The sequence below is a fragment of the Dryas octopetala genome, chromosome 1, assembly GCF_963921425.1.
Source record: "Dryas octopetala chromosome 1, drDryOcto1.1, whole genome shotgun sequence".
Lineage (NCBI taxonomy): Eukaryota > Viridiplantae > Streptophyta > Magnoliopsida > Rosales > Rosaceae > Dryas > Dryas octopetala.
The window spans coordinates 10,291,249-10,303,822 of record NC_141366.1 but is presented as its reverse complement, the minus strand read 5'-3'; the positions used below and the strand labels follow the sequence as shown (position 1 = coordinate 10,303,822).

Here is a 12,574-nt window from a genome sequence, read left to right as displayed (position 1 = left end):
ACTGCTTGAATTAATGATTAATAAGAAAATTTAACTTTGGAAGAAAGTTAGTTAATTACTTAATGAGCCTCTTGTATGAGATTCCTACAATCCAAAATATGATTAAAAAACAAGAATGACCCGAAATTACTTAATCTTGGATTCATTATACACTTAATGATTCTAAAGTCCACTTTTGGGCTCTTAATAATAACTAAATACACTTAAAAGGTTGTAATGTCAAATAGGTCCATTTTGTTACAAATAAGTCAACATTTTAATTTTTTCGTGTTTTTTGCGCCGAATGCTCGGTAGGTTTTAAAAAAAAAAAATAATAAATGGGTCATTTTTTATGCTATAATACGAGTGGATGTGACTTCATAAGCTTGTATTGTGTGTTTTATGTTGGTTTCATTAGTTTTTGACATATTTATATAAAAATATATATAAGTTATATCAACAAGTATCATTTTTATGCAACTTCAAATAGTTAGTGTCGCACGGTGGTAATTATTGTCATTGACTGACATTGACAATTGCCGAGTGCTTGATGAATTTTGTGTCACCCGCGTTTTATTAAAATGCATCGGGCTCAGATTTTCAGTAACAAGTGAATTGAGTTATGGTTATCAACTTTATTTGTGGACTGGACTTAAAAAAAAATTCATCATTATAATCAATTACTTACCCTCCGCCTTAGATCAATCCTTAATTAGATTAAATTTTGGACGTGGAAAAAACAATGTCGGCAAAACGAATAAAGTGAAAAATATGATAGAGCTATTTGGTCATCGTACAATCCCTAATTTTTTTATGACCACCTTTTTATTTTTTTGGCAGATGACTACCTTGTCACACAATAATACAAGTATACAACAACTTTACTCTTTGCAGGCCCCCAATAAAGCCAGAACAGAGACAGAGTTTCACACTTTCACTTCATCATCAATTCTCAAAAGTCTATTTTTCAGCTTTTCCAAAATCCTCACCATTTTTAGAATCTTATTCTCTCTCTCTCCTTCGTGCACTCAGCTGCCCATTCCCCAATTCTCATCTGACTCACTCAGTTCTGATTCTCTCTCTCTCTCTCTCTCTCTCTCTCTGTCCAATTCAGCACAACAACAAAAACCCAACATTTCCTTCCATATAATATAGTGCCAGCAAAGTTTTAGAGCTGCAAAGATTCAAACTTCAACAGTTTCTTTCTCCCTCGGAGGACTAAAACTTTAACACACACACACACACACTCTCTCTCTCTCTCTCTCTCTCTCTCTCTCTCTCAAAAGATGGCTTCTTCTCAAAAGATGGCTTTAGTTCCATACTCGGACCCAAGCTCTGAAACCTCGTCAAGCCCTGCATGGCAGGACATGTTCCGATCAGCCTCAATCCGCTCTTCGTCAACCCCTGAACCCCAGGCACCTGGAACCAACAAGCCGCAGCCACCGGGCCCACCAAAACTCAACGACCCGGTCCACCCGGATCACAAAACCGCCCTTTCCGGCGATCCCCAGGTACGCTTAGCCCTCTACATAACCATGGCCCAAGCCGGCCTTGCCTTTACCATTTTTATACTTTACGCTGTGGGCAAGCTCTTGGAGGAATACTTGAGGCCCATCCAATGGGCTGTGCTTTGTTCAATTCCTCTCAGAGGTATACAGGAAACCATTGTGGCGTTTTGGTCTGAACCTTTAAGACTTGGCCTCACTGAGACTGTTTTGGCTATCCCTGTCGCTGTTTTTCGGGTTTTTGTTGGTACCCTGGTTGAAATTCGTGAAGTTTGTTTCCGGGTCTTCCTCCGAAGGCCTAAATCCGATTATCGGAGGCGGCATCAGAGTGAATTCTCAAAGTTATTAAGGTGGTTAGTGTCGTTTTGGATACTTATACTTGCTTATGAGAGAATTGGTGGTATTGGGTCTTTGGCAATTCTTGGATTAGGGTTTTTGTTTAGTGCTAAAGGCGTGGACTCCACAATGTCTGCTGTATCCTCTTTACGGTGCAGTAGCTTTCGTCGTAGCCCGATTAGCGCCTTTTTCACCCGAAGGATATTGTTAAGGTTGAAAACCATTGTGGCAATTGGGTTGATGTTTACTATGATTGTGGGGTTCCTGGTTGGTGTCATATTTTTTTCGTATAAGATTGGAGTTGAGAGTAAAGACGCAGTGATTTCATTGAAATTACATGTGGAAGAGAGCAATTACACAGAGAAGATTGGTGTTAAGAAGTGGATGGATGAGAATGACGTGCCTGGAATTGTGGATAGGTACAGTTCCAAGTTGTATGAGACGGTGTCGGAGCAGCTAGATAGTTTGGCAATGCAGTATAATATGACAGAATTGGCGACTGGGATTAAGCATTTTGCAGTAAGACAGTCTGTTAATACTTCAGAGCATTCAACAGCTTTAGCTACTCCCTCTCCGTACACAGACAAATTTTTGAGTTTGAAGAGTCGGATCAGTAATAGGGAATGGGGACATATTTACACAGAGGCTGATGCAATTGTTAGAGAATTAGTAATCACCAGGGAGGATTTAGTTGAGAAGGCAAAAGGGTTTGCTATTCGTGGATTGGATGTGTCACAACAAATACTTGCTAGTAGTAGATCGGTTCTTGGAGGCAGTGCCAAACTTATGTTCTCCATTGGTAGTTCCATTGTTTCTGGAGCAGCTGAGGTTTTCAATTTTGTGTCTCAGTTAATGGTCTTCTTCTGGGTATTGTATTATCTGATCACATCTGAGGCTGGTGGAGTCACTGAACAAGTAATGAGTATGCTTCCAATTTCAAAGCCTGCAAGGGTTAGGTGCGTAGAAGTTCTTGATAATGCCATATCCGGTGTTCTTTTGGCTACAGCTGAGATTGCAATTTTTCAGGGATGTCTCACGTGGCTCTTATTCAGACTATACAAAATACATTTCGTGTACATGTCCACTGTTCTTGCAATCTTCAGCTCTCTGCTGCCTATCTTTCCATCATGGTTTTCAACTATTCCAGCAGCTCTTCAACTGGTGCTGGAAGGTAGATATATAGTAGCCTTCATCTTGTCCACTATTCATCTTGTACTTATGGATTATGGTGCATCCGAAATCCAGGAGGATATACCTGGTCATAGTGAATATCTTACAGGACTCAGCATCATTGGTGGAATGACATTGTTCCCATCTGCACTGGAGGTAAATTTAGTACCTTTTTCAAGTTCCATTAAAATAGATTACATTTTCTCTTCTTAACTCAAACTTGTTCCTTCCTAAATCACATGTACATTATAATGCTGATGATAACAGAAAATAAGTTGAAGAGTTGGAACTTAATTGGGTTCTGGGATGTCATTTTCTTTGTACAATTCAAAACCTTAATTTACTTATTGTGAAACAGAAATGTTAAAACAATCTTCAATGCATATTTTGATAACCAGATATGTAACGATTCATGCATTTTGCCACATCACATGAACTTTCAACTTGGGCATCCTCAATTATTCTTTCTTCTGCTGATTTTCTTACATTTTCTAATGGAATGGAAACATGATGATGCTCAGTCCAATCTGTTGTATTTATAATTGTACTTGCAGTTGCCTTTATCCATTGATTTCATGATGTGCTACTGATGTTTGTTGGACTTGTATTCTTCCCAGGGTGCAATTATGGGCCCGCTCATAACCACTGTTGTGATTGCTCTCAAGGATTTGTATGTGGAATTTGTTCTGGATGAACCCAAGGATAAAGCTGAGTAGAAAGCATGTTCTCTTATCCAGCAGTCTCCATTTATTGTTTTGCAGCTTACTTTGAACTGCAAGTACATTATTCTTTGCCAATCTGTTTTGAGTGCTTAATCTATCTCATTTGAATCAGGCAGTAATGAGTCATTTTCCCATTTTTTTTGTAAATTTAGATGAGTTCATTTGTACCTCTCCTTTTTCTTCTCTGTAAGTTTAGATTGGTGGCAGTGTGTATCCTATCAATTGTTGGCAGTGCAATGAAAAATTTGTAAATTTTCATTTTTGTATTCTTGTCATGTTTGAAACATGTGAAAAATTATTATTCCTCCTTGTGTGCATTAACCCTAGTACCACATTAGCTGAGTCAACAAGCAATTTACAATCTTATTTTTGTTGTTTTACAAAACCAAACATTACATCCCCGGTAAATCAAAAGCTTGGTACCTCATAAAAGGTGTGACCGTTAATTGAATATATAGTGCATTAATTACCAAGTTGCAATTATGTATTGGGCCACGAATGTGGACCAATGAGGAGAGCTATAACATTTTACCCATTTTTCACAATTCACATACAAGCGATGTAAAAACATCCACATTTGGTCCAGCACAGTGAATTAAACTGAAACATAACGGTACATACAATCATTGACAACAATAAAGATTCTGTTGAGTTGGGGTTCTATCTCAATATTACAAAATTACTTCATGTATTTATGCAGGAATTTGCGGTGAAAGTCATTCCTGACAGTGTCATTGATGAAGCGCTTAGGAGTCTTGGTTTCACCACGGGCCTGATTTTTAAACACCACATCATCATCCCATCTGAGCCAAAAGATGCATAATGGACAGTGCAATTAGGGCAGTGACCGAATATACCTAATGAAAAATCCTAAATTGATAACAGATCTAGTCAGGAGTAAAAGATCTTCTTGACTAACCTTCTTTTCACACTAAAAGATGCAGTAGATGTTGGATTATTAAGCAACGGGTTTCCTCGGAGAAGCTCTGCTTCCTTGACTTTAAGCTCTTCCTCCCGCTCTTGTCGTTCCTGTGGAAGCATAAAGTACATTGGTTACAATCACTGATACCAAAGCAATTGATAACCTTGAGGTCTAGTGTTGAAGCACTTAATAGAAAGCTCACCTTTCGTAGCTTCTCCTCTGCTCTTTCCTTCTTTATTTGTTCAAGCTCAGCAAGAAGAGCTTCAGTGTCATCCTCATCATCATCGTCGTCTTCATCACTATCACCAAAAGAAAAATTTGTTTCCACATACATTAGCAAATCAATGTAATAATATCATTCTAACTGCAAAACACAGATGCAGGACTGAACTACTCAAGCAAAGGAGACTATTTACCAACAAATGAAGCATGTATGATGTATTTTGTTAACATTCTGTGCACAGCTATTTTTCAGCTTCAAATATTGTATCAATTCAGATGGCAAGTTGGCAACCCAAAAGTTGCATAACTACACAAACCCAATCCCCCCATCCCTACTCATATTTATACACCGAGATTGAGAAATATCAACTAAGCTGCAAGCAGACAGCATAATAATTGCTGAAGGCCACTAATCAATCGATAACAATATTATGATTGTGATAAAAACATTTTGCGTGTTGGTTCTCCAGTTTGGAAATCAATAGAACACAGATGCAAAAAGATGGAACACCACTAATCTAGTTCAGGATAGACACAGGCTTATGAGCAATAATTTTTTCCAAACTTTAGAAACTCATCCATTATACATTGTATATTCAAGCATGCCTTGCGACAACAAATTTTATAGAATTCTAATAATTCAAACCCCAACAATAAAAATTCATCAGGAATCATGCATAAATTCTGATTTAGATATATCTGCACAGAATACCAACCTTTCATCATCACTTTTGACTTCCACATCAGAATCATCAGCATCTACATTACGTGGTACAATGCGGTCTTCAGTGTCCCTTTTGCCCCCTATTAGCAGAAATTATGTAGTTAGTAGACTGAGCAATTACTTACTGTACTTGCTGCATTAAGATATGAAATATACAAGCTGGAATATACACCTTCCAACAAAAGCTGGCTTCCTCTCCTACGATCTCTGTCATCTGCACAATGCACATATCAATTAGAAATAATGAACAGATAACATCACAGCACCTGTAGACAAAGAATTAACCTCTCCCCCCCTCTTTCCAAAATAAAAGTGAGGAAGATATCATACAATAAGATTTATCCTTTGATGAAAAATGCCTCCTCTCACGCTCTTCCAGCTCCTCCTGGAGGTTCTTCTTCTGCAATTCTTCCTGGGTGTCCTGTCCTTCCTTTCTGTTAGGTACACATACCAAGATACACAATGGTTCAGAACTCAGCATCCAAGGAGAACCACTTACATATACATTAAAAATTTGAAGAAAGACCAAGATATTGAACATAATAGTGAAAAACACATTCTTCAAAAATTTCAACAATACACATCAATGTTGATAACAAAGATAAAGTTAAACCTGGGTTTTAGAGTCGTATGGGCTGCCATGTCCCTTGATGAGTATTTCTGGGACGGGCCAAAAATCCGAGTACCACCTTGTTCATTACCACCCTTTGCAGGTGCCCATGTGGGTCGAGCTGCCGTCGTCATGTCTTCTCACTATTTTTGCAGTACCTGCAAACCAAACATGAAATTCAAAAACCATAAACACCGTCCACAAGCCTACAACAAAAATTACATATGTACATAAATATTTATATATATATATATGCTCATAGAGTCCTCTTGGAGACTACTTATTCATCACACGTAAAAAATTAATATACTCACACTTTGATAAAGAAATATACATTCTCTTCGATAAAGAAATATGACATATATCTATATTTGAGTGTAAAGCAAGCACATAAATATACAACAAATGCATATTTGCGTGAGAAAGAGTATTGAAATTCAAGTTCATAATCAATCATTGAGGTACCCTCTGGTTCGACTTTTCTTTCAAGGTGTGAAAATCTTCTCCCTAGGTTTTCTCGACATCCAAACGGAAACCTAGAATTTTTGAGGTTTAATTGCGTAAAAGAGTGCTTCGTACAAATTTACAAAAACTGGCAGAAACAAAAAATTAAATAAAATTTGGTTCTAAATTTCAATCGAGGGAGCCTAGGGTTTTACCTTCTCAAAATTCCTTCTTCGATTTGATTCGACCCAGGGAGAAGCTAGCAATTTCTACTCCTGTACATACATGTAATATAAGAAAAGAAGGTATCTGGATTCGGATCTCCGGGTCGGTTTGGAAAACAAATCATTCTTTGGTTTTATTTGGGTCCATGGTTGGGCTGTTGCCCGTGGGCCAATGGGCTTATGAACTCAAGCTGCACTTTTTTTGGGTTATGTTCAATAGTTGACTTAAGACGCATAAGTAAAGCCAGTTTGGAATTGAGGTGCGGTCAAAATAAATAGTTTGTTTTAAAAAATTTCAACCAACAATGTTTGATAAAAAAGCTAGAAGTTGTTATTTTTAATCGCCAGTTCTATTTTGACCACCCTAAACTGCTGAGTTGACCACCCTATTTCAAAATTCAAATTTTTTTCAATTTTACCCTTAAAACAAAAAAATTTAATTTTGTTCGTCGAGTCATTCGACAGTTATTTACCGAAATATTTATAGTTATTCGACAGTTATCTGCTGAACATTGGTGGATTATTTGGTGGATAACCACTAAATAGAAATGAAAAAAATATTCGACAGTTATCTGTTGAAATGTTTGTGTTATTTGACACTTATCTACCGAACATTGGTAGATGTTTCGGTAGACAACCACCGAACGGATTTGGGTAATTTCATCATGTTTTTGTAATAAAGGGTACAATAAGTAAAAAGTTTGACAAAATATGTTAGGGTCGTCAACTTAGCAGCTGAGAGTGGTCTGCATAGCCTCACTCATTTTTAAATTGGAGTCAAAATAAGTAGATGAGGGGTTATTAGATGAGGGGTTACTTTACTTCACAACAACTTTTTCTCTCAAGTGACTTTACTTCATAAGATATTTCATCAAAAAATTAACAAGGGAAAAAAAAAAAAAAAAAAACCTGTTCCAAAATTTTTATATCATGCATTGGAAATCTCTATTTACCTATTTTCAACTAATATAACAATATTTTGTTTGTTTATATACTCGCGCCAGCCAAGTAGAGTCCAACAAATTTCATTGAAAATTGCCCACTGATCCTTATTTTCCTTTTCTGGAAGCTGTTCTCAAATCCAAACTTTTCCTAGCCCAGCTTTCTGTTGGATGCATCAGTTTATTTGAAGTTGTTTGGTTTAGTATTCCTATCAATTTACGAGTAAGAAAATAGTGACATCTTAGCCAAGATCCTTTCAATTTTAGCTTGGTTATCCACATATACACCGAACGGGTATTGAACCTTATGATCTGACCTAATTCTGCATTGCTTAAAATTGTAATCTCTAAATTAACCACAGGAAAGTGCTCATCAACATGAAGTTTTATGGAGGTATATATCTTATAGAATAACCTGGGACAATTGATACAATTTGAAACAGAAGACAGCAGATTACTACCTAGTGCAGCATTTTCAGCCCAACGTGATCATACAGACAGATTATTTACAGTATCACATACAACACGCAGGTGTAACCTAGGATAAACACATCAGAACCACCCCAAGATCATTCAGTTTGGAAAATTTCACCATATACAATACCGTAAATTCCTCCCATAAATATGCCTATCTACAGAGTATCTAAAACTGCTTCAATCATCATGGCAAAACAATTGTAGCAAATTATGCATCATGGTTATCATAACAACCCTTGGAATAGCTTCTTTAGGTCTCCGAAGATGATCAAGCAGCACTCAAGTAGTTTTCCCATGTCCCATACTTTGAGCTGAAGCTGCCTCCGCCACTCTGCTGCGCATGCTCAGAAATAACAGCACGTACACAAACATCCCAAGTCCTTGCTATATCCCCAAGGGACATGGGTTGTGAAATGCTTCGTAGAGATATGCTAAACCTTGACTTTGCCTTCACAGAAAGATCTTCATACTCCTTACTGTTAAAGTAGAACATTAGAGTCAAATTAATCCTTAAATTAGAACCTTTAAGTTTAACATAAGAAAGAAAAATGAGCACAGAAACTCAAAAGAGAACGAAAAAATGAAAAATTCTTCGTTTGATCAATAAGCCACCACATACTTTTACTGGCAAAAACTAAGAATTGAACTGTGAATTAGAGCATGCATGTAATAACTGGTGAAAAGAAACCTTCACCAGAATGGGGGAAAAAGAAAAAGGACACAAGCCCACGGGGCTAATGATTCCAAAGGGAGATTCCACATCTCTTAAGTTTATGTAACAACAGCAGCAGCAATAAGTACAGAAAATCCTTATTCCTCACCTGACTTCAACTGGTAACTTGTCTAAAAGTATTGGAGAGCAATTGGGATAATTTGCGGGAACAAGCAGTCTTAATGGCTGAATCGGTGACTGCACCATATTAAATACCAAAAAAAAAAAATCAATATTTTTGCAGACAGGTAACAAATCATTGCATTAACGGTACAGATCCCACCATTTGTGCTGAAGCATATTGCGATTTCAAGTTTGGACTGAGAGCCACAGCATCAAAAGAGCACTTGACAACGGTTCCTTCCCCCCCTTCAGCAGCAGCTGCACTTGGATCAACGTCTTCATCACTAATATCAACAACTGTGTCTATAAGTCGCCGATTTATTTCTCTTATCTCTTCCAAAAGGGCATGGTTGACCTGCAACAGAAGCCACAAATTGTTTTCTGACAAAGAAGCAGGGATAAGCCTTTTGACTAGAAATTGAAATACTCCAAGATGGGAAATAACTCAAATACACACTCGGTGGAGGATTCAACCTGCAATGAAGGACGTATGCTATTGATTGGTGTTGGAGGATTCAACAATTTCTTGATCCAATGATGACTCTCTCTCTCTCTCCCTTTCTCTTTTCTATTGCCCATCTTTTATAATAAAAAATAAAAATAAATGTATTCCAAGAAGGAAAATGTCTCATCTCAGAATTTGTCAAAGCACTTCAGCACACAAAAAGTGTGTGCTTAGGTGCAGGCATGCAGGACAACTACTAGCTTTTCAGTCTTGCTTAAATTTTCATTTTTTGGTGTAAAATTCTTATTTAAGCTTTTAAGTTTGCCTCAATCGCAGCTTTTTAAAACAACTTTCATTTCTCGAGAAGAAGTATATGCCACAAGAAAAAGAATAATACCTCAATCCTAGGCCTCTTGATACGAGAAGTTGCAGTTGACTCCAGGTCAGATGTCTCTGAACTGGTCAACTGCTTGAAACTATCATTCATGCTGCCAGCTGATGACGCAACATTTAAGGGCATGGCACTTGTGTAGCGCCTCATTTTCCTAGTCCCATTTGTTCCATCATGAGTCATGAAGTTTCTTGTTTGCAGACGAGACTTTGTCATGGCAACCAAATCCTCACCAACTGCAGCTCGAGATCCATTACCTGGCGCTGACCCTGCTATCCTATCAATCATGCTAACTACTGAACCAATGTCACTGACAGAAGCACTCAATGCCTTTGGTGACATTGATTTTACCTGAAAGTTACAATTACAGAATATCTTATGTCAAGAACACGCTTTAAGAACAAACTAGGGTGGGGGGGACTTAAGGAAAAAAAGACATTCAAGTATTATGTACCATGTATTGAAACATCATTAAGCAGTACAAAAGAAAGGGATGTGAAAAGAATCAGCTTTACTAACCGCTTTAATTAAGCGTTCAAGAGGCTGCTCTGTAACACTTGACTTTCCAGAAATAGTTGACAAAGCATTATTTACATGAGTACCATCTGGAACAACACTAAATTCAGCAAGCAAAGGAGAGGCTGATATCCCAGGGGTTCCAATGGCCAGGGACTGAACCTGTGATCCAACACCAGTTGTTTGTTGATGTCCAATATTCCCAGCCTGTGAGAGTGAGGAAGGTTTCTCAGAATCCCCTGGCATAGGGGATGGAGCCATGGGAGTTGAAGGAGATGGGATGACAAAAGGTGAACCAGCAGTTTGCAAAGGGGTTCCAGCTTTTGGGATAGCTGTTAGCAGATTCTGCTGGTCAACTTGGGGAGAAGAATGTTGCGAAAGTTGAGGAGATGCAGCCTGAAGGAGTTGGGTTGTTGAGGTCAGAGGGAATGGAGATCCTGATTTCAACTGCTGATGGGGATAAGCACGCTGGCCTGCAGGGAGATGTTGCTGAAAGACTCCTGGCTTAACGCCCATCACCTGTCTCATCTTCAAGTCATTTACATCATTGATTTGGTGAAGCTGTGGCATTTGGTGTTGGTGTGTCTGCAACTGTGTCGGCAGCTGTTGCTTTGCTTGCTGCTGTAACTGCTGCTGTTGCTGTTGCTGTTGCTGTTGCTGTTGCAGTATCTGCTGCTTCTGCAACAGTTGCTGCTGCATCTGTCGCTGTTGAAATTGTTGCTTGAGCTGATTCTGAAACATTTGATGTTCCTGCTGTTGTTTCAGATGCTGGTGTTGAAGCATACCAGGATTTGAATGAAGGGAATTAATGTTCGTCTGCAGCATATTAACCCCACTCTGTGATGACAAGGCATTCATGTTAGCTTGTTGGGGAGCACTGACAGGAGTTTGTTGGATAGAGCCCTGCTGCAGTGAGTTCAGTGCATTCCCTTGCCCTGAATCCATATTGGAACTAGGCTGCAATGAATTCATCATGTTTTGCTGTGCCGTTGACACCCCAGATAAAGAAGACATAGAATTCTGCTGCAGGTTAGTCATATTGTTCTGCTGAGAACCTTGTAAATTCATTGATTGCAACTGTGGGTTCATTTGATTTTCATGAGATTGCACATGAGTAATTTGAGATTGTGGCTGCTGCATGGAGTGCATATGAGGTGGGGGGAGCTGCCCCTGCTGCACAGAAGAAACAGGCTTCCTGGGTCTATTTGTGTTAATAAAATTTACTATCTGCTTCTCATATGAACTCAACTTCTCCTTCATACCAGGTGAAATGTTACTTTTGGGAATCTGCAAGATTGTTATCAGACGCTCCAACATGGTCCTAAACATTTTCAGCTTATCAAGCTGCTCAGATTTTGGTTGTTGTGGAAGAGAATCGTGCTGGCAAAGAGAAGGAACAGCAGACATGAGTAAGTAAATTAATAGCAGTAAAATAAGTAACAAGACTTTGTAGACATTGATGTTATTAGCATTGTTCATGTAGTAAAATTCCAATGTAGACAGTCTACATGGCTGCAATAATTAGAAAGGAGATCCAGTCATCAGGAGGGATCTTCACAGATCATTACCACCATAACCTTGTAGGGAAAGGCTGCTTAATGAGTAAAGGTTGAGTAACGAATTACATCCCAAAGAAATGAAGTGCTTACATACCTGCTGAAGTTTAGTAGCAACTTTCTGGTACATTTCACTTAGTTCGGGGTAGTACATCTCCTTCATGGCTTTGATCTGTGAATCAAAGTCAGCAAGACAAAGATTAGTCCTTACTAATCATCTTATTAAAAATTGGTCTCTACATTAAATTACTTTAAAGGAATACTTTAGAAGCCATAAAATAAATTGTATACAAGATTGCGAAAAAAAATTTCTGGCTGCCATAGCCACATCGGGCCATACCTAGGTGGCAAAGCCATGGCCATATCGCCATGGCAAGCCACAAATTCTTTTTCCTTTTTTCATGCAATTTGTTTTAGTGCTAGGGTTAAGGGAAGGAGAAAGAAGTAAGGGTAGTTTGAGAGTATTGGTGGAGGGAAAATAGGGTGGGTGGGGAAACAGAAAGGAGGGGCAATAACACCACTCTTTTTTTTTTTTTCTTATTGTAAAATTAGCTT

At 38.3% G+C, this 12,574-nt stretch overlaps 3 protein-coding genes across 5 annotated transcripts in view; 1 reads left to right on the top strand and 2 right to left on the bottom strand.

Annotated features, from left to right (window-relative positions):
• The first annotated feature begins 930 nt into the window (after positions 1-930).
• LOC147297656 (transmembrane protein C9orf5 protein) lies at positions 931-3,941 on the top strand. Its single transcript, XM_086228691.1, has 2 exons — positions 931-3,146; positions 3,608-3,941. Exons 1-2 carry the CDS (start codon positions 1,266-1,268, stop codon positions 3,704-3,706), a joined length of 1,980 nt encoding a protein of 659 aa, XP_086084817.1. The 5' UTR covers positions 931-1,265; the 3' UTR covers positions 3,707-3,941.
• A 333-nt stretch (positions 3,942-4,274) lies between these two features.
• Positions 4,275-6,954, bottom strand: EMB2769 (Cwf15 / Cwc15 cell cycle control family protein). 2 transcript variants are annotated; one of them, XM_086252732.1, is made up of 9 exons: positions 6,850-6,876; positions 6,656-6,726; positions 6,194-6,348; positions 5,911-6,014; positions 5,753-5,794; positions 5,573-5,660; positions 4,837-4,933; positions 4,632-4,741; positions 4,275-4,515 (listed from the first exon to the last, which is right to left on the bottom strand). In XM_086252732.1, the coding sequence occupies exons 3-9, from the start codon at positions 6,322-6,324 to the stop codon at positions 4,392-4,394; spliced, it is 696 nt and encodes a 231-aa protein (XP_086108858.1). In that variant the 5' UTR covers positions 6,325-6,348; positions 6,656-6,726; positions 6,850-6,876; the 3' UTR covers positions 4,275-4,391. The 2 variants fall into 2 exon arrangements, with proteins under 2 accessions (XP_086108858.1, XP_086108848.1); XM_086252722.1 differs by lacking the exon at positions 6,656-6,726 and having other exon boundaries at positions 6,850-6,954.
• A 1,218-nt stretch (positions 6,955-8,172) lies between these two features.
• LOC147297654 (mediator of RNA polymerase II transcription subunit 15a-like) overlaps positions 8,173-12,574 on the bottom strand; it is an 8,896-nt gene continuing 4,494 nt past the window's right edge. For both annotated transcript variants that reach the window (XM_086237976.1, XM_086237983.1), the window contains exons 7-12: positions 12,117-12,191; positions 10,467-11,843; positions 9,954-10,298; positions 9,272-9,466; positions 9,098-9,186; positions 8,173-8,752 (exon numbers count right to left, since the gene is read on the bottom strand). In XM_086237976.1, coding sequence (XP_086094102.1) covers positions 8,545-8,752; positions 9,098-9,186; positions 9,272-9,466; positions 9,954-10,298; positions 10,467-11,843; positions 12,117-12,191 — 2,289 coding nt within the window. In that variant the 3' untranslated portion in view covers positions 8,173-8,544. The remainder of the gene's footprint in view (positions 8,753-9,097; positions 9,187-9,271; positions 9,467-9,953; positions 10,299-10,466; positions 11,844-12,116; positions 12,192-12,574) is intronic.

Coding starts and splice junctions, on each gene's coding strand:
- EMB2769 (XM_086252722.1), bottom strand. CDS start 6,324: ATGACGACGGCAGCTCGACCCACATGGGCACCTGCAAAGGGTGGTAAT. Junction 5,795..5,910: donor ATCAAAGGATAAATCTTATT/GTATGATATCTT, acceptor TGCATTGTGCAG/ATGACAGAGATCGTAGGAGA. Junction 4,516..4,631: donor TCTTTTAGTGTGAAAAGAAG/GTTAGTCAAGAA, acceptor CTTTTGGCTCAG/ATGGGATGATGATGTGGTGT.
- LOC147297656 (XM_086228691.1), top strand. CDS start 1,266: ATGGCTTCTTCTCAAAAGATGGCTTTAGTTCCATACTCGGACCCAAGC. Junction 3,147..3,607: donor TGTTCCCATCTGCACTGGAG/GTAAATTTAGTA, acceptor TATTCTTCCCAG/GGTGCAATTATGGGCCCGCT.